Below are 20,837 nucleotides of genomic sequence, written 5' to 3'. Positions count from 1 at the left end.
ACAGTCCAACAGGCTTATTTAAAAGTACAAGCTTTTGGAGCGCTGCTCCTTCATCAAGTAGCTAGTGGGACAGGATCATAGGACACAGAATTTATAGTGAAAGATCAAAGTGTTATACAACTGATGTGATGTATTGAACAAACCTAGATTGCTGTTAAATCTTTAATCGCTTAGAATGGGGATGCAGGTTTCGACTGATTAATATATAAATCCCAGAACTCCTTTCAAGTCACAGTCCCGAGATAACAAAGGTTTATCAGTATAAAAGAAAGTGATATCTCAGCTCAGGAAATGCATTAAAAGTGTGAGGTTAGAGTCTGTCTTTATCCCAACCTTGAGTCAAACCAGTTATATGTCCAAAGTAGGAATTTGTAAAATGTCACATTGACTAACTGCCCACAGATTGTGTGCTTTTTTGAACAAAATAGAATGTATCTGCAAATACAAATCTGTAAATGCAAATTCATCCCATCGACTTACGTGTGTGTGTGTATGTGAGTGTGAGGAAAAGAGAGAGAGAGAGAGAGCTATGTTTGTGTGTGGGAGAGAGGGACAGAGTGTGTGAGAGTATGTGTGTGCATGTGTGCTTGCTTGATAAGAGTGTGCGTGAGTGTGTCTGTGTATGAAAGAAATGGTACATATGAGAGAATGTCTCTGTGAATGTGATAGTGTGTGTGTATGCGTGCCTGTGAGTGTGTGTGAGAGAGTATAGTGGAATGGGATCAGCTGTAGTTGACATGAACCCATGATCCCGGTTGAGGCTGTCCTCATGGGTACCGAACTTGGCTATCAGCCTCTACTTGGCAGTCATGATTTGGAGATGCCGGTGTTGGATTGGGGTGTACAAAGTTAAAAATCACACAACACCAGGTTATAGTCCAACAGGTTTAATTGGAAGAATTAGCTTTCAGAGCGCCGCTCCTTCATCAGGTGGTTGTGGAATACACAATTGTAAGACACAGAATTTATAGCAAAAGTTTACAGTGTGATGTAACTGAAATTATACATTGAAAAATACCTTGATTGTTTGTTGAGTCTTTCATCTGTTAGAATGACCATGATAGTTTCACTTCTTTCATATGTAAATCACAAAACTTTTAAAAAAAAGTTACATTCTCAGGTTAACTGTAACAATTGGTGTTAGCCAGATAATATGTTGAAGGTGTTGGCCCCCTGTGTTCTCTGTCTGTGCCATAATGTTTAGACTGATTCTAATCTAAAACGTGAGTTAACAGATTCTTACATGAATTCATGCAGTCAAAAAAGTTGGAGGAAATCGTGTTTTCTTTTCCTGTTTTACAGAAGGATTGCACTGAACTACACCAGAGAATACAGAGAGGATATACACCACAGATAGATCCTGGCCATCACCCAAGGAACAACTGCAAAACTATGGAAAGACATCCGGTCATTTCACAGCTTTGCTCAACAGGTTGGGCAGTGAAACCATCACCTGGAAATCAGTTGGGTCAGAATAGCTTTGACATATCATCAGATTTGAAACTGGTCATTGGTATGGAGCCTTCTATTAGAACCACAACTCATTCCACCAGGCTGTTCAAGTGTGAGGTCTGTAAGGAGGGCTCCACAGGCTCATCAGATCTCCTCCTTTGGGAGGCATTAGCACTGTAGTAATGTTACTGTAAAAGTAATCCAGTTAGAGTCACAGAGTCATAGAGATGTACAGCATGGAAACAGACCCATTCGGTCCAACCCGTCCATGCCGACCAGATATCCCAACCCAATCTAGTCCCACCTGCCAGCACCCGGCCCATATCCCTCCAAATCCTTCCTATTCATATACCCATCCAAATGCCTCTTAAATATTGCAATTGTACCAGCCTCCACCACATCCTCTGGCAGCTTATTCCATGCACATACCACCCTCTGCGTGAAAAGGTTGCCCCTTATGTCTCTTTTATATCTTTCCCCTCTCACCCTAAACCTATGCCCTCTAGTTCTGGACTCCCCGACCCCAGGGAAAAGACTCATAATTTCTGTGCTCCTCATAATTTTGTAAACATCTATAAAGTCACCCCTCAGCATCCGACGCTCCAGGGAAAACAGCCCCATTCTGCTGAGCCTCTCCCTGTAGCTCATATCCTACAACCCTGGCAACATCCTTGTAAATCTTTTCTGAACCCTTTCAAGTTTCACAACATCCTTCCAATAGGAAGGAGACCAGAATTGCATGCAATATTCCAACAGTGGCCTAACCAATGTCCTGTACAGCCGCAACATGACCTCCCAACTCCTGTACTCAATACTCTGACCAATAAATGAAAGCATACCAAATGCTTTCTTCACTATCCTATCTACCTCTGACTCCACTTTCAAGGAGCTATGAACCTGCACTCCAAGGTCTCTTTGTTAAGCAACACTCCCTAGGACCTTATCATTAAGTGTATAAGTCATGCTAAGATTTGCTTTCCCAAAATGCAACACCTTGCATTTATCTGAATTAAATTCCATCTGCCACTTCTCAGCCCATTGGCCCATCTGGTCCAGATCCTGTTGTAATCTGAGGTAACCGTCTTCGCTGTCCACTGCACCTCGAATTTTGGTGTCATCTGCAAACTTACTACCTGTACCTCTTGTGCTCGCATCCAAATCATTTATGTAAATGACAAAAAGTAGAGGGCCCAGCACCGATCTTTGTGGCACTCCACTGGTCACAGGCCTCCAGTCTGAAAAACAATCTTCCACCACCACCCTCTGTCTTCTACCTTTCAGCCAGATCTGTATCCAAATGGCTAGTTCTCCCTATATTCCATGAGGTCTAACCTTGCTAATCAGTCTCCCATGGGGAACCTTGTCCCTAATCAGTCCTTGCCTTTCCAAATACATGTACATCCTGTCCCTCAGGATTCCCTCCAACAACTTGCCCACCACTGAGGTCAGGCTCACCGGTCTATAGTTCCCTGGCTTGTCTTCCGGCACCTCACCTGTGACTATCGATGATACAGATATCTCAGCAAAAGGCCCAGCAATCACTTCTCTAGCTTCCCACAGAGTTCTCGGGTACACCTGATCAGGTCCTGGGGATTTATCCACCTTTAACCGTTTCAAGATATCCAGCACTTCCTCCTCTGTAATCTGGACATTTTGTAAGATGTCACCATCTATTTCCCTACAGTCTATATCTTCCATATCCTTTTCCACAGTAAATACTGATGCAAAATATTCATTTAGTATCTCCCCCATTTTCTGTGGCTCCACACAAAGGCCGCCTTGCTGATCTTTGAGGGGCCCTATTCTCTCCCTAGTTACCCTTTTGTCCTTAATTTATTTGTAAAAACCCTTTGGATTCTCCTTAATTCTATTTGCCAAAGCTATCTCATGTCCCCGTTTTGCCCTCCTGATTTCCCTCTTAAGTATACTCCTACTTTCTTTATACTCTTCTAAGGATTCACTCGGTCTATCCTGTCTGTACCTGACATATGCTTTTTCTTTTTCTTAACCAAACCCTCAATTTATTTAGTCATCCAGCATTCTCTATACCTACCAACCTTCCCTTTCACCCTGACAGGAATATACTTTCTCTGGATTCTTGTTATCTCATTTCTGAAGGCTTCCCATTTTCCAGCCATCCCTTTACTTGCGAACATCTGCCTCCAATCAGCTTTCGAATGTTCTTGCCTAATACCGTCAAAATTGGCCTTTCTCCAATTTAGAACTTCAACTTTTAAATCTGGTCTATCCTTTTCCATCACTATTTTAAAACGAAAAGAATTATGATTGCTGGCCCAAAAGTGCTCCCCCACTGATACCTCAGTCACCTGCCCTGCCTTATTTCCCAAGAGTAGGTCAAGTTTTGCACCTTCTCTACTAGGTACATCCACATACTGAATCAGAAAATTGTCTTGTACACACTTAAGAAATTCCTCTCCATCTCAACCTTTAACACTCTGGCAGTCCCAGTCGATGTTTGGAAAGTGAAAATCCCCTACCATAACTACCCTGTTGTTCTTACAGATAGCGGAGATCTCCTTACAAATTTGTTTCTCAATTTCCCTCTGACTATTAGGGGGTCTATAATACAATCCCAATAAGATGATCATCCCTTTCTTATTTCTCAGTTCCACCCAAATAACCTACCTGGATGTATTTCTGGGAATATCCTCCCTCAGCACAGCTGTAATGCTATCCCTTTTCAAAAATGCCACTCCCCCTCCTCGCTTGCCTCCCTTTCTGCCCTTCCTGTAGCATTTGTATCCTGAAACATTAAGCTGCCAGTCCTGCCCATCCCTGAGCCATGTTTCCGTAACTGCTATGATATCCCAGTCCCATGTTCCTAACCATGCCCTGTTCCCTAAGCTCCTCATACCTCGATGTAATATGTTCAGCTTACAATGTTCAGAGATTAATTTTATGTTCTGGAGAAATCAAAAATAACGTTCAAATATATTTGTGTTTGTGAAAACAAATCGGTGAAGCTCCTTCTTTATAACCTACTTCCTGTGCTCCATTCTCACTCTTGTATCCCTCTCTTTCTTGCATCGATCTCAATTTCTCTCTCTCCACTGTGGTCTCTCCTGTGCATTTGCTGATCCCACTACTGCGCTTCATCCTAGCCTTGGATGCTGGAGTATTCCTCTTCTGATTTGCTGTCAAATGCATCGAGGCCGAAGGGCCCTAACTGCGCTGTAATGCATCTCAGGATGCACATCCCACACTGATGTTGTCAGTTTGAAAATCTCCAAGGGCGAAGAATGCTATTTCCACACTAGAAATCTCTGTAAAACATTTGCCAGGGGAACTGTGACAGCAGCTGTAATAAGTGAGGTTTTATTCAGATGGGACAGTGACAAGTTTAAATCCCCACCTGATCTGCTGCTCAAAGTCACCTCCATTTCCCCGGTCAGTTTCCCAAGTTTCAGGAAACTCATGTTGCTCCAGAAATATTTGGATTGACTGTGAGAGACGTCAATCAGAGAGTCCACCCACTCTGCTCATTGTCTCCTCTTCCTCTTCCAGAGCTGGTTCACTTCCTATAGGGACTGAAAACCAAGTGAGGAGATGGTGAGTGAAGGAGCAGCTTTTATACAAATTGTATCCCATAATATCCACACCAATCTTCAGGCAGTCTGACTATCCTGTGGGTAATCAGGGGTGGAAATATCCCTTATGCTGTGTGAGAAGATCCAGCTGAGAGAGCTGTTTACTCGGTGCTTTGTGCTGAACTGTGTGACTGGAGCTGTGTGTTGGATATTGAGTATGTTTATTGGAAGCATTTCCCTCTGATTTCCAGGCTGAGTTTTGTAAATGGATCATTCCTGAATATGTGACGATGAGGTGTCATTATCTGGTAATTGCAGAGAGTCTGAGAATTCTTACTGATTACCTAACGTTGGGTTCTGTGTGTGTTGGGAGTAGGTTATTATTCTATGGACCGTCTGTGTTTTGGGATTTCGGTGTTTTCGGTGTTGCTTGTCTTTTCAAATCCCTTCAAAGTTTCTCACTCCCAAACCTCAAATGGAGGCATTTCCCTCTGATTTCCAGGCTGAGTTTTGTTGATGGCTCATTCCTGAATATGGGAAGGTGAGGTGTCATTATCTGGCAGGTGCAGAGTGTCTGCGGATTCTTACTGATTTTCTCTTGTTGGGTTCTGACAGTATGTTTCGGGAGATGCTTATTATCTTGTAGACTGTAAGTTTACAGTTCCTCTGAGGGAATGTTGCTTTGACGGAGGAGCAGGACTGAGGGAGAGCTGCTACTTTTTGGAGCAGTCCAGAGGGAAAGGAATCCACCATTTAGTGCCTCCTGTACTGAAACATCAGAACATGAGTAGGCCATTCTGTCTGATCTTGGCACATCATCCAACCCTACCCCATTCCAGCTTTCTCCCTATACTCTTTGATCCCTTTCACTTGCAGAACTAAATCTTTTTTGACAATACTCAATGGTGTGGCCTCAACCACTTTCTGTGGCAGAGAATTCCACAGGCTCATCACTGTCTGGATGGAGAAATTTCTCCTTGTCTCAGTCATAAACTCCCCCTCCCCCCATATCCTTAGTCTATGACTCCTTGATTATTGGTAATATCCTTCCTGAATGTCCTCTGTGTAGATATGTTAGATTACATTAGATTACTTACAGTGTGGAAAATTCTACAGTGTAGAATTTTTATAGATTTCTATGAGATTCCTTCATTCTTCTAAACTCCAGTGAATGTAGTCCACATGAAAGCAGTGTTTCTCTGTCTATATATACAAAGGGCAGCATGATGGCTTAGTGGTTAGCACTGCTGCCTCACAGCACCAGGGTCGGTGAATGTCTGTGTGGAGTTTGCACACTCTCCCTGTGTCTGAGTGGGTTTCCTCCGGGTGCTACGTTTCCTTCCACAGTCCAAGGATGTGCAGGTCAGGTGAATTGGCTGTGCTAAATTGTTCATAGTGTTAGGTGCATTAGTCAGAGGGAAACGGGACTGGGTGGGTCACTCTTCGGAGGGTCAGTGTGGACTTGTTGGGCCGAAGGGTCTCTTTCCACATTCTAGAGAATCTAACCTAATCTAGTCTGTCCTCCCATCCTAAATATCAGTCTGATAAATCTTGGTTGCACTCTGTCCTTGGCCAGAACATCCTTCCTCAGATAAGAAGACCAAAACTGCACACAATACTCCACATGTCACCGATTGCAGCAAGACTTCTCTGCTCCTGTACTTAAAACCTCTTGGTATTGATGCTAAATTCCTTCTTCACTGCCTGCTGCACCTGAATGCTTACCTTTCGCAACTGATGTTCAAGGACACATCGGTCTCGTTGCACCTCCCCCTTTCCTAATCTGTCACCATTCAGATGTGCCTTCCTGTGTTTGATACCGAAGTGGAGAACCTCTCATTTATCCACATTATACTTCATCTGCCATGCATTTGCCCAATTAACTTGTGCAACTCTCATTGAAACATTCCTGTACTATCCCAGATTCCTGGTGTTTTGGTAAACAGAAATCCGCCAATCTCAGAGTCAATATTGACAATTGGTCTTGCATTGTTTGTTATTTGTGGAAGTGAATTTCAGTCTTCTCCCATTCTTTATGTTGAACTGTTGCCTCATTTCACTTCTGAAAGATTCTTCCTCTCATATTTTACAATACCCTTAATCCTAGATTCTCTAACTGGTGAAAATAATCTGCTTCCACTCACCTGACCTCCACTTAATGAAGTTATTAATCATATCACCCTTAAACTCTCTAATTCTGTGATTTTAGAATTTTAACACAGTACAGAAAGAGGCCCTTTAACCCATTGTGTCAGATTATTAAAAAAACTGGACACTCTGGATGCAGGAAACATGTTTCCGCTGATGGGCGAGTGCCGAACCAGAGGACACAGCTTAAAAATATGGGATAGACCATTTAGGACAGAGATGAGGAGAAACTTCTTCACCCAGAGAGTGGTGGCTGTGTGGAATGCTCTGCCCCAGAGGGCAGTGGAGGCCCAGTCTCTGGATTCATTTAAGAAAGAGTTGGATAGAGCTCTCAAGGATAGTGGAATCAAGGGTTAGGGAGATAAGGCAGGAACAGGGTATTGATTAAGGATGATCAAACATGATCATATTGAATGGTGGTGCAGGCTCGAAGGGCAGAATGGCCTACTCCTGCACCTATTGTCTATTGTCCTAAAGTTCAAACTATTCTAATCCCATTTACCAGCACTTGGCCTGAGACCTGTTTGTTGTGTTGCTGTAGGTTCTCATCTAAAGATTTTTTCAACGCTGTGATGGTCCCTGCCTCTATTGTCCATTCAGGCAATGATTTCCATTTGGCCATCACCCTCTGGGTGAAAATAAAACCTCTTCCTTAAATCCCCACCAAACCTCTTGTCCCTTACCTTAAATCTATACCCCTATTTGTTGATTCTTTATTAAATAGAAAGATTTCTTCCACCAACCCTGTTTAGTGAGTTGTCAGAGGCTGGTACAGTTACAACATTTAAAAGGCACCTGGATGGGTACATGAATAGGAAGGGTTTAGAGGGATATGGGCTAAGTGCTAGCAAATGAGACTAGATTAATTTAGGATATCAGGTCGGCATTGACAAGTTGGACTGAAGGTTCTGTTTCTGTGCTGTACGTCTCTATGCCTCTGACTCTATTCCCCTTATAATTCTGTGCACCTCAGTCAGGTCCCCTTCTCTACTCTCAGGAAAACAACCTCAGTCTATGCAGCCTGTCTGTTCATAGCTGAATCACTGCAACCTAGGCAATGTCCTCGTGAAATTCCTCTGAACCTTCCCTAATGCAATCACATCCTTCTCATAGTGGGGCAACTAGAACCGTGCACAGACTAGCTATAGCCAAACAAACACTTTATACGGAGTTCCATCATAACTTCCCAGTTCTTTATTCAACCATAGAATCCCAAGGAAAAAGGCCATTCTCCCCATTGGGTCTGCACCAACCCTTCAAAAGGCAGCCCCAGCCCCCCCACCCCCCACCTCCCACCTATCTATCCTTTAAAGCTCACAGTTAGCATGCCACCTAACTGGCACATTTTTGGATAGTGGGAGGAAACCAGAGCACCCACAGAACTCATTGAAACACGGAGAGAAGGTGAAAATTGCACACAGACAGTCAACCAAGGCTGGAATTGAACCTAGGTCCTTGGTGCTGTGAGACAGCAGTGCTAACCACTGTGCCCACTCTTGCTGGCAACTAATGCCTCAATTCATAAATGCCTTCTTAACCACCTTATCCACCTCAGTTGCCTTTTCTGATTATTTCCTATACCTGAGGCAGGAGAATCTGCATTTCAAGCATAAAGCCTTCATCAGGAATAAGGCTCATGGCCCAAGGGGGCTGAGAGATAAAAGGCGGGATGGGGGAGGGGGGCGCGAGGTGGAAGGTAGCTGGGCATGCAATACGTAGATGAAGATGAGGGTGAAGGTGATAGGTTGGAGAGGAGGATGGAGTGGATAGGTGAGAGGAAGATGGACAGGTAGGTGCCGAGTTGGAAGGTTGGATCTGGGACAAGGTGAGGGGAGGTGAAATGAAATGGGAAAACTGGTGAAATCCGCATTGATCCTGTGTGGTTGGAGAGTCTCAAGGCATGAAGATATAGATTTCACCAGTTTCCTCATTTCCCTTCCCTCCACCTTATCCCAGATCCAACGTTCCAACTCGGCACCACCCTCTTGAACTGTCCTACCTGTCCATCTTCCTTCCCACCTATCCGCTCCATCCTCCTCTCCAACCTGTCACCTTCACCCTCACCTTTGTCTACCTATCGCATTCCCAGCTACCTTTACCCAGCCTCACCTCTCCTCCCATTTATCTCTCAGCCCCCTTGGGCCACAAGCCTCAATCCTGATGAAGGGTTTTACACTCGAAACATTGATTCTCCTGCACCTCAGATGCTGCCTGACCGGCTGTGCTTCTACAGCACTGCACTTTTTGACTCTGATCTCCAGCATCTGCAGTCCTCACTTTCTTACTGTTTTCTACACCTGTAAATGACATTTTAATAATCTCTGTACCTTGATCCCTAAGTCTCTCTGAACCTCCACTGTTTTGAATTTTTCATCATTTACAAAATACCTGTACAGATCCAAGTGGAAACACTGAAATCCCTTTGCCCAGTTATTCAACATATCCAAATGTTTGTAATTTATTGTTTCCATGTATGTTGCTCTCAGAACCACTTGTCTTGTGTCAACAATAAATGTGGAGTTGTGTTTTTTTAACCCAGCTAAATTGTTCAAAAATGCAATGAACAGTTGAGACTCAAAACTGATACTTGCAGGACACCTCTCATCCATTTAGAAGGATGACCTCACCGCTGGAGGATTTTATCCTTAATATCCATACTAATATTCAGCACTGAATATCCAATGTGAAGGAATATTCTGATGATGTAACATCACTGGATAGTGTACTGGTGGTGAACAGGAGGGGATTGAGTCAAATGGGAGTTGCCCTGATCAGGGGAACGTCTGTGTTCTCGATGCTGTTGAGATGGTTCAGAGTTGTTGCAGATGTTCCCTTCCGTGTGAGTGGGAGCTGATTATCTGACCTGAGCGTTCTCGACTGTTGGGGGGATTGAAGTGGCTCGGAGGGGAGTTCTCCCAGCTCCTCAGGTTGATCATCCACGTGTTATTTTTGGCTGAAGACACTTTAACATTATGTCTCGGTCTTGTGTGCTGGTCTCCAGCATGGCTGTAAATGGAGGTGTTCCTAGAGCTGCCTTCTCCTGTTACTGGACTGGTAGTCCACAGTTCTCAACAATAGGTGACAGGAATACAGAACTTTGCTCAGTTCTGATCCTGTGGGCTGTTTAGCTGTGTTTATTACCTACTACATTCAGTTTTTGTCTGCAAGTTACCCTCTGTCGTACATTCATTTGGTTCAAATCTGCATTTGAAAGTGTTCCTAATGCAGTTCCTGACCTGCCTGATTACTGGTTTGACGTAATCATGAAATGAGGACTGTGCTGAGCTGAGATTGTGGTTGAGTACAGTCCTGCTGCTGATGGCTCACTTGGACACCTAGTTTTGGGATCTTAGTTACCCAGTGATGATTAACATGAAGAGGTACTCATTCTTCAGTTGGGAGGGCATGATGTGAGCAGATCTTATCGACATGTGCTCTGGTGATATTTGTCACTTCACCTTCCTTCTACAGTGCTTGGGATTGTACTAACCCGGGAGGGGTGACTTCAGTCCAGGCTGGCATGGTCTGGTGTGTAAGCCTCCACTGCTGGTCCTGAGGAAGAAGGACTGACCTCCTTGGTTTGTTAATTGAGTTTAAATTCCAGCAGTTAGTGTGGTGGTATTTGAACATATACCTTGAAAGCATTAACCTGGGTCTCTGGATTAGTAGTCCAATAATGTATCGGTGACATACTGTTCATTGATAGACTGTTCCACAGTGAGTGCCAGGTCTGCTGTTCCCCTGGGGGGGGGGGGGGGGGGGGGGGGGGGGGGGGGGGGGGGTTATATGTAAATCACTACACCACCCTGTCCTTCCAAGTCCCCCCAAGACTGCAAAGCGAGTGACAATTCTTCTCGTCTACCATTGTTGGGGCAAATGTCAGGAAAAGTGCAGGGCAGCTCCAGACTAACATGCTTGTCTGGGTGCACAATGGGATTTTAAAACTCACTTAGCCTCATTGAAAATCCCTCCAACCAAACTCAAGGCAACTCAGGCTTAGCCAAAAAACATAAGATTCCCAAGATTCAGTCCATAGTTCTTCTTGAACTTGTTTAACCTGAAGCATGAGACTCCGTGGAGTCAATATTAAAGAATTCCCCTTTGCCAGTGGGATGGTGACAGAGGAGTTTGGGATGTTCCCAGTTTGATATGATTCAGTGAGCATCATCACTAATTGACCAAACTGTGGGTCAGCTCTCCTTACTTAGGCACTTGTCATTCTTAGTAAGAGAAACTTTACAGACTTCACTGGGTTGAGCTCACCTTCGTTGTATCCTGACATCGAAAACTTTCTCTCCCAGATCTTCAAGAGTACAATACAGTTCTCAGTGAATTAATAGCCCATTTTGCACTCTTCCCAACTGTCTTTTTCATTGTCCTCAAGGCAACTGGGAAGGTGGACAAAGAAAGTAATCACATTATCTGCTCCTGATCATTATCCAGTGTTCCTGGTCAAAACAGAGGTCAAGTAAGGAAAGAGTGAGAATTTACATCTGATTCCCCCACACAGAAATGACAGACTGGCACTAACTGGGACTTCCACTGAAGAAGAGATGTTGAGCTATAACTGGACTTGTAATCCAGAGACCCAAGATCATGCTTTAAGGGCATGTGTTCAAATATCTGATGAAGGGCTTCTGCCCGAAACGTTGATTTTCCTGCTCCTTGGATGCTGCTTGACCTGCCATGCTTTTCCAGCACCACTCTGATCTCCAGATCTGCAGTGCTCACTTTTGCCTATGTGTTCAAATACCACCACACAGACTGCTGGAATTTAAATTCAATTAACAAACCTGGAATTAAAAGTGAGTCTGAGTAATGGAACTGTGTTAAGTGTTATAAAAACTGATTGGGGCACACCTGAAGGAGAGGAAACCTGTGTCCTCACTTGGGTCTGACCTACATGTAACTCCACATGCACAGTAATGTAGTTGACTCTTAAACACTCTCTGAAGGGGTTACTCAGTCGGATCAAAACTACTGCAAAGCCACAAAGGAAAGAAATAGGACAGACCACCCAGTATCAACCTCAGTCTTGGAAATTTCAGCAACTAACACAGCCCTGTCAACCCTACAGAGCTCTCCTCACTTACCAATTGTTGGGAGTTTCTGTCAAAATTGGAAGATCTGTCCCACAGATTACTCTGTCAGCAGAGTCATTCTCACAGAGTCACATGGAAGAGACACTGTCCAAGCTAGGACAATCACCGTCCCTGGAAATACTCAATGAAGCTGACAATGTGTTATGCTGTGAGGAACATGTTGTCCTGGGAGTCCTCAACATTGACTCCTGACTCTATCCAGTCGCATTGGTTCAGGTCATCAGGAAAGAAAACCTCCTGATTACAATCAATATTCACTAACAATTGTGGCTTAGCAGAACCACTATCGATCAATGACATAGCTGCTAGACTGGGATTTCAGCAATGGTGAGGGAACCAACTAGAGGGGCTAACCTACTTTACCTTGTCAATTTACATGTTCTTGGCAGTATTGGTGGGAATGACCAATACACAGTTCTTGTGGAGACAAAACCCCACATTATGCATCAGAACTGTATTCAAACACAAATCTGTAACCTCGTGGCCTGGCATATCCCTATTTTACTGTTACTATCAAGCCAGGGGACCAACCCTGGTTCAATGAAGAGCTCTGGGGGCATGCTGGGAGCAGTATTAGACATTCCTAAAAATGATGTAACAAGCCGGCAAAGCCAGAGTAGAAGACTACCTGCAGACCAAACAGCAGGAGCAGTATACAATCAACAGAGCTAAGTGATACCACTGTTAATGGTTCAGATTTAAGCTCTACAGTCCTGCCACATTCACTCGTGAATGGTGGTGGACAACTAAATAACTGGCTGGGGGAAGTGGCTCCAGAAATATCCCCATCCTCAGTGATGGGGGATTCCAGCACATCAAAAGAGAAAACTCAAACATTTGCATCTCCTCCAGTTGACTTCTGGGAGCTTCCCAGCATCACGGTTACCAGTCTTTGGACAATTTGATTCACTCCATGTAATATCCAGAAATGGCTAAAGGCACCGGATACAAAGGCCCTAGGCATTGACAGCATCCTGACCAAAATATTGAAGATTTCTGCTCCAGAACTAGCTGTGCTCCTGACAAAGCTATGCAGTGTAGCCACAAGATTGGCATCTATCCAGCAATTTGAAAAAAACTCTGCAGATATTCCTGTTCATAAATCCAACCTAATCAATTCGAATCCTCTCAGTCAACTGTCAATCAGCAAAGTGATGGAAAGTATTATGACAATATTACTTACTCCCCAGTGGCCTGTCCAGTAATGCTTAATTTGGGCTCTTCCAGTGTCAGTCAATGGCAGCAATGTGAATCATCTACAAGATGTACTCCAGCAACCTAGAAAGGCTGCTGCAATAAGAATTACTGAGCCTGTGACCTTTACTATCCAGGAGGACAGGGAAGCAGATCCCTTGGAACACCATGATCTTCAAGTTCTCCTCCAAGCCATTCATCATCCTGACTTGGAAATATATCATCAACCTGACATTCTCAGTGCCTGGAACTCCCTCCCTAACAGCTCTGTGGATATATCCTACAATATAGACTGCAGCGATTTATGGAGATGGACAGCAATGCCCACATCCTCTTAAAGTATAAACAAAAAGTCTGAGGAGTCAACCCTTTCACAAGGGAGGAGAGAGAATTGGAGGAAATTAGCACAAAAATATTGGATAATTCAAATTTTCTGCATCCGCATTATTTTGCTTTAATTGGAGGAATTCATATTCTTTTCTTGTTTTGCAGATGGATAGCACTGTACTGCACCAGAGAAGACAGAGAGGATAGGCACTGCAGGTCGATTCTGACCATCCCTGAGGAACAACTGCACAACTGTGGGAAGACATCTAGTATTCCAGCATTGCTTACCACAGAGAAGGCTGGGCAGTGAAACCATTTGGTCGGGGGAGCTTTGACATATCATCAGATCTGAAACTGGTCAGTGATGTGGAGCCTTCTGTCAGAACCAACCTTTCCAAAGATTCGGCTGTGGGTGATCAGTCTGGAAGAAGTGTGAATGGACTCAAGATGTGGTGAGAGCTTCAGTCTAATATTGAGCCTTCTGAGCCATTGACTTATTCCTACAGGTGAGAGGCTGTTCAAGTGTGAGAGGAGCTCCACAGGCTTGTTAAGAGCTCCTGACACATAAGATACATATATTGTATGACTATTAAAATAACAGCAGGTACATGGAAGAGAAACCTTTTAAGTGTGAGGTCTGTGACCGAACCTTTGCACAATCATGGACACTCATGAATCACAGACGCATTCACACCGGGGAGAAACCATTCAAGTGTGAGGTGTGTAACCATGGCTTTGTACAATCATCAGGCCTGGTGAACCACCGGCGGATTCACACTGGGGAGAAACCATTCACATGCAAGGTATGCAACAAATCATTCTCACGGTCATGGACTCTTCATGTGCACCAACGTGTTCACACGGGGGAGAAACCATTCAGGTGTGATGTGTGTGACAAATCATTCTCAGATGCATCAACACTCCAAAAACACCAACGCATTCACACGGGGGAGAAACCATTCACATGTGAGGTGTGTGACAAAGCATTCTCAAAGTCATCGACCCTCCTCGTGCACCAACGCATTCATACAGGGGAGAAGCCATTCACATGTGAGGCCTGCATAAAGTCATTCTCATCTTTATCAGATCTCCGCAAACATCAACGTATTCACACAGGTGAGAAACCATTCAAGTGTGAGGTATGTGACAAATCATTCTCGTCATCATCAGATCTCCACAAACATGAACGGATTCATACAGGGGAGAAGCCTTTCAGGTGTGCTGTGTGTGACAAATCATTCTCCTTGCTGTCGAATCTCCGCACACACCAACGTATTCATACTGGGGAGAAACCGTTCAGGTGTAAGGCATGCAATAAATCATTCTCTGATTCATCAAGACTTCTGCTTCATCAGAGGATTCACACAGGGGAGAAACCATTCACATGCAAGGTTTGTGAAAAATCATTCTCATCATCATCAAACCTCCACACACACCAACGTATTCACACTGGGGAGAAGCCATTCAGATGTAAGGCATGTGACAAATCATTCTCTGATTCATCAAGACTTCTGCTCCATCAGAGGATTCACACAGGAGAAAAGCCATTCAAATGCAAGGTGTGTGACAAATCATTCTCTGACTCATCAAACCTCCGGACACATCAACGAATTCACACAGGGGAGAAACCATTCAAATGTGAGATATGTTACAAATCATTCTCTGATTCATCAAGACTCCTGCTGCATCAGAGAATTCACACAAGTGAGAAATCCTTCCTATGCAAGGTGTGTAATAAATCGTTCTCAGACCCATCAACCCTCCGGAGACATCAAAGAATTCACACAGGAGAGAAACCATTCACATGTGATATGTGTGACAAGTCGTTCTCAAGGTCCTGGAACCTCCTGCTTCATCATAGGATTCACATGGGGGAGTAATCCACCAGCGTTTGTGGTAAACATTTTGGCATCTTCAACCCTTTTCAGATACCAGCAGATTCACATGGAAGAAAATCTGAAGGTGTGATATGTATGACAAAATGTTCACACATTTTTTGCGAATCTTTTAAAATACCAATGGATTCACACTGTTGAGAAACCATTCAGAAATGAGGTGTTTGACAAGACTTTCACACAGTTAATGTATCTCCTGCTCCATCAAAGCATTCACACAATCAGTCTGAGTTCTATCATAAAGCTTTCAGACAGTTGTTGGATCTCCTGGAACATCAGTTAAACCACACTGGAACTGACTAAACAAATTCCTGCTGAATTTTTCTTAAAGTGTGAACCTCTTTGCAAATGGTATTGGGATATCGAACAAGCAGCAGCTTTCACTCCCATCAAACAACTAGTGATGACATCACCAGTGCTGAGGGATGATGATGTAACAATGGAGTCACCCTGCAGTGTGATGTCAGTGAAACAGGACTTGGAGTAACCCCCAGGCAGTGAGGACAGCCCGCTGTGTTTGTATCCAGAGGGTTAATACACACGATGCATGGATTCAGAAAACAATTTTTCTCAATTCAATTTCATCTGCTATAAAGTGTTTGCAAAGGAAGACAGTGAATCTGACAGACAAGTGTATTCCACCAGGCAAACAAATGTCACAACAGAGTGCAACTTTTCAAATGTTTCAGGAGGTTTAATGAAAGGTTGACCATTCAGGATTACCTTTTACAGTAAGGGGTTATTGGACAAACAAAAATAAGGTGGTTGTCCAAGGTGGCATCTGTACAAAGGGCGTCTGGGTCATTATTCTTGAAGGGATGAGAACAGAGATACTGAAACACGTCCCACACAAACCATCAAGGAGCTGGGTCTAGTTTGAGGAAGGTAAGAGAAGTGCTGCATTGGTCAAACATGAGCCAAATTTTTGAACAAATTTGATCGATCAGCAGCAACAAATCCTTTATTCTTTCATGAAATGTGGAAACTACTGGGCATAACAACATTTGTGGCTCATCTCTTATTGCCCTTGAACTGATTGGTTTGCTAGGCCAGTTAAGAGTCAACAGCACTGCTGTGAGTCTGAAGACAATAAGATCACTCCTGAAAGGTCATTAATGAACTGTCATGACTCACTGGGATAGTACATTGAAAATCAAGCCCAGTACTCCTGAGCCAGCACAGAAGTTAACATTTTAAAAAGAAAATCTCCAAACTACCTGATTTTCAGACCCAGGTTGATATAAAGCACAGACCAGATCTCTGTACTTAAAATTAAAAATACTATTTGTTATAGGCAGTTAGACCTAGCAACAGGTATACAATTCAATTAAGAGAACTCTACTAATTCAAACTGTAAACCTCTTATAAACCCCCCTTACAAATAAGTGAACAGAAACAGTGATACAAATTGTGGCCAATCTAAAAGCTGTAAAAACAACTCTGCAGACTTTGTTCTCAAGATCTGTTGGATTGGTCCTTGCTGATCTGAAGGTTTTTCCTGAACCTTCCTTTTTCCAAATGCTTCCATTGGTTTGGAAAAGGCAAAGAGTATCTGAAAGGTCTCTGACTTATCCAGTTGAAAGACCCAACTTGCGGGATGTGCTGAAGGGACAATAAACTGGTTTTCTTCTGGTTTAAAGTGGCTTATGGTAGAGAATTAAGAGAACGAGCTTTTAACTACTGCAGACCTGTTGACTTTTCTGGTCTGAAAAGGCTTCTCTCTGTTTTATTCATAGCCCAAGCTGCTCAGCTACCGAGCAGCCACTCGTGGTTGTTGGAGGCAGAGGATCCTTGTCATTGAAAACTGGCCATAGCCCACAAACCAAACAACTTCACTTGTAAACAACTCGTCAGCACATTGCTGGACCCCAGAACTATACAAACAATATCACAACTGGTATCAAATTTCTTGATTTCAAAATATATTTTGTAACAGTTCTTTCTCATTTCAGTCCACAGTTTTAAATCACATGAAAATGAAAAGATACGCTCTTTACAGAACCAAAGTGTTTTTTTCAAAAACCAATTATAGCTTCATGGCCAGCATTATTGAGACTAGATTTAATTTCCAGATTTATTCATGGTATTTAAATTCCATCAGCTGGTGTAATGGAGCTACCAAGGCAATTACGTTCCTCAGAAAGACAAATGTCATTAAGAAAACAGCAAACATCACATGAAGAGTCACCAACAACTCAAATACATGCCGTGAGAAGAGCAGTGCACTTCACAGATTGTGTGCATTGCTGTGAATAGACAAAAAACATTGGAACAGACTGGAAACAATCAATTGTTTTTTTTTCCAATTCTTTTTATGTTTGGACCAATTTGCAACAGTATTGCATACAGTATTTTTTTAATAAAATGGGATATTGGATAAAAATCTTTTTTGTACTGTGGCTTCTATCATCCACATGAGATCAATATCATTGTATGTAAATTAGCAACTGAGGGCAGTTACCATTTTACCATCTGGAACATCACTTGAAATTCAAATGGATGCAAGTATTTCTGAAGCACCAAGAGTTTCCTGAAGCTTGTGAAAGTGAGCAGTGAACGGGAGGTGACTTTGAGCAGATCAGGTGGAGATTTAAACTTATCTGAATATATTTCAGTTATTGCAGCAACTGTCTCAGTTTCTATGCAGATGTTTGTCAGAGCTTTCAAGTGAGAGATTAGCATTATTCATCCTCAAAGGCTTTGAAGTTGACAATGTCAGAGGAAGTGGCAGAGGAAGGGTACAATTACACCATTTAAAATACATTTGGACAATTACTGTACATGGATAGGAAATGTTTAGAGGGATATAGGCCAAAAACAGGCAAACGGGACTAGTTCATTTTAGGAAACTGGTCAGCATGCACGAGTTGGGCTGCAGGGCTTGTTTCCATGCAGTATGAGTCTATATCAGTTTGAAAAAAAGAAAAGAGTAGGTGTGAAGATAGAACCAGTACTTAGAACCTGCGATGCAGAAAGTGAGCCTGGGACTTGGGGACTGTGTTTAAATTGGGGAGTGAGACACACTGAAGGATCTGGGGGTGACCATCTGGGGGTGGAGGAGGGGGTGGTCATGCTGGTAACTTTTTAATGAAAGATCATCTCATCTTTACATGTTAATAACACTTGCAGCATTTTTTGATTCAAATTTTTAAAGCCTATATGGCCCAACTGCTTTCACCTGGTGCTTATGCTCCACACGAACTTTCACCCTCCCTATTTTTTCTCACCTCTCAGCAGCTCATTCGTTGTTTTTCCCCTCATGGATTTATCTGGCTTCTCATCAATTACATCTAAACAATTCCACAACCATTCCCATTGGGAGCAAGTTCCACATTCTCGTGTTTCCCTTGGTGAAGAAGTTTATTCTGAATTCTTCATGAGACTTATTATCGACCATCTAATAATGGACTAATTTTGGACTCCTCCACACAAGTGGAAACACCTTTTCTCTATTTACCCCAAAGTCTTCATTTGTAATGCATCATTGTAAAGATTTCTGTCATGTCACCCTTCAGCCTTCTCTTTTCTGCGGAGAGGAGTGCTGGCTTGTTGAGTCTTTCCTGATAGTTACAATCTCTCAATTCTCAGTCTCATCCTTATCAATGCTTTTTCATGCCTTCTCCAGTTTCTTTTGAATATGGAGGATTGGAACTGTCCACAGTGCTCAGAGTGTGGTCCAAGCAAGATTCTAAAGAAGTTCAACATAACTACTCTGCTTTTCAATTCTATTCCTCAAGAGAGGACCACAGTGCTATAGTTTATTTAGACTTGTCAATATACTTTTGTGATCAACAAGGCTTAAGTTATTAAATTGTACTGTACATTGAGTACAGGAGTTGTGGCTGTACAGGACATTGGTTAGGCCACTATTGGAATATTGAGTGCAATTCTGGTCTCCTTCCTATCAGAAAGGTGTTGTGAAACTTGAAAGGGTTCAGAAAAGATTTACAAGGATGTTGCCAGGGTTGGAGGATTTGAGCTATAGGGAGAGGCTGAACAGGCTGGGGCTGTTTTCCCTGGAGCGTCAGAAGCTGAGGGGTGATGATATAGAGGTTTATAAAATCATGAGGGGCATGGATAGGGTAAATAGACAAAGTCTTTGTCCTGGGGTTAGGGAGTCCAGAACTAGAGGGTATAGGTTTAGGGTGAGAGGGGAAGATATAAAAGGAGACCTAAGGGGCAACTTTTTCACGCAGAGGGTGGTACGTGTATGGAATGAGCTGCCAGAGGAAATGGTGGAGTCTGGTACAATTGCAATATTTAAGAGGCATTTGGATGTGTATATGAATAGGAAGGGTTTGGAGGGATATGAGCTGGGTGCTGGCAGGTGGGACTAGATTGGGTTGGGATATCGGGTCGGCATGGACGGGTTGGACCGAAGGGTCTGTTTCCATGCTGTACATCTCTATGAGTCTATATGTTCTGTGACAACAGACTTAATTTATATGTACAATAGAGACGTTGTTGGGAAAGTCTTTTGAGGGCCAATACTGTAATGTAGCATCAAGAAAAAAACAGAAATGAACAAAGGGAAGGTTCGCATCTTTGGGTTCCAGTGAGTTGACTTTTAGCAGTAAATAGAAGCCAAGGTAATGGTACTGATTAGCTTGAAGAATGACCTGATCACAGGTCTCCAGTCAAAAAGATACATTTTTGGTGAGATTGTTTTGGAGATGCCGGAGCACTCTTCCCTAGGGGAATTATAAATAAAGGGCACAAGAGAAGGTTAGAAAATGAGGTCTGCAGATGCTGGAGATCACAGTTGAAAATGTGTTGCTGGTTAAAGCACAGCAGGTTAGGCAGCATCCAAGGAATAGGAAATTCGACGTTTCGGGCATAAGCCCTTCATCAGGAAGACCTTATTGTGCGGAAGATAGGAGTATTTTTCTCATTGGTTAGTAATGATACATATTTGCTCACAGATTGTTAGCTGTACTGATACAGGTGCGCATACAGAGCACTGTAAAATCCATCTTCAGGAAAGGGGAGCGTCGCTGGGTTTTTCCACTGTTTAAGCGATACCATTTGTTTCATGGGACTTGCTAAGGGTGTCTGTTGAGTGGGTGAGATAGGAGTTACAAGTAGAGCTCTTGCTAGAAAGATGGCACTTAGGTGGGACATTACCAGTTGCTGATTAATTGTCACAGATGATGTTTGGTGTCAGCCCTGTC

At 43.2% G+C, this 20,837-nt stretch overlaps 1 protein-coding gene across 3 annotated transcripts in view; it reads left to right on the top strand.

The window, feature by feature from the left end:
* LOC132832775 (zinc finger protein 271-like) overlaps positions 1–18,019 on the top strand; it is a 123,760-nt gene extending 105,741 nt beyond the window's left edge. Inside the window, exons 2-4 of one of the 3 annotated variants that reach the window (XM_060850913.1) lie at positions 1,303–1,432; positions 4,978–5,022; positions 13,937–18,019. In XM_060850913.1, the coding sequence (XP_060706896.1) occupies positions 14,380–15,651 (1,272 nt within the window). In that variant the 5' untranslated portion in view covers positions 1,303–1,432; positions 4,978–5,022; positions 13,937–14,379 and the 3' untranslated portion in view covers positions 15,652–18,019. The remainder of the gene's footprint in view (positions 1–1,302; positions 1,433–4,977; positions 5,023–13,936) is intronic. The other 2 variants (XM_060850911.1, XM_060850914.1) reach the window with 2 other exon arrangements.
* Positions 18,020–20,837: the final 2,818 nt, after the last annotated feature.

Source organism: Hemiscyllium ocellatum, chromosome 35 (genome assembly GCF_020745735.1).
Source record: "Hemiscyllium ocellatum isolate sHemOce1 chromosome 35, sHemOce1.pat.X.cur, whole genome shotgun sequence".
Lineage (NCBI taxonomy): Eukaryota > Metazoa > Chordata > Chondrichthyes > Orectolobiformes > Hemiscylliidae > Hemiscyllium > Hemiscyllium ocellatum.
Note: the sequence above shows the minus strand (reverse complement) of the source record. Positions and strands in the feature narration are given on the sequence as shown.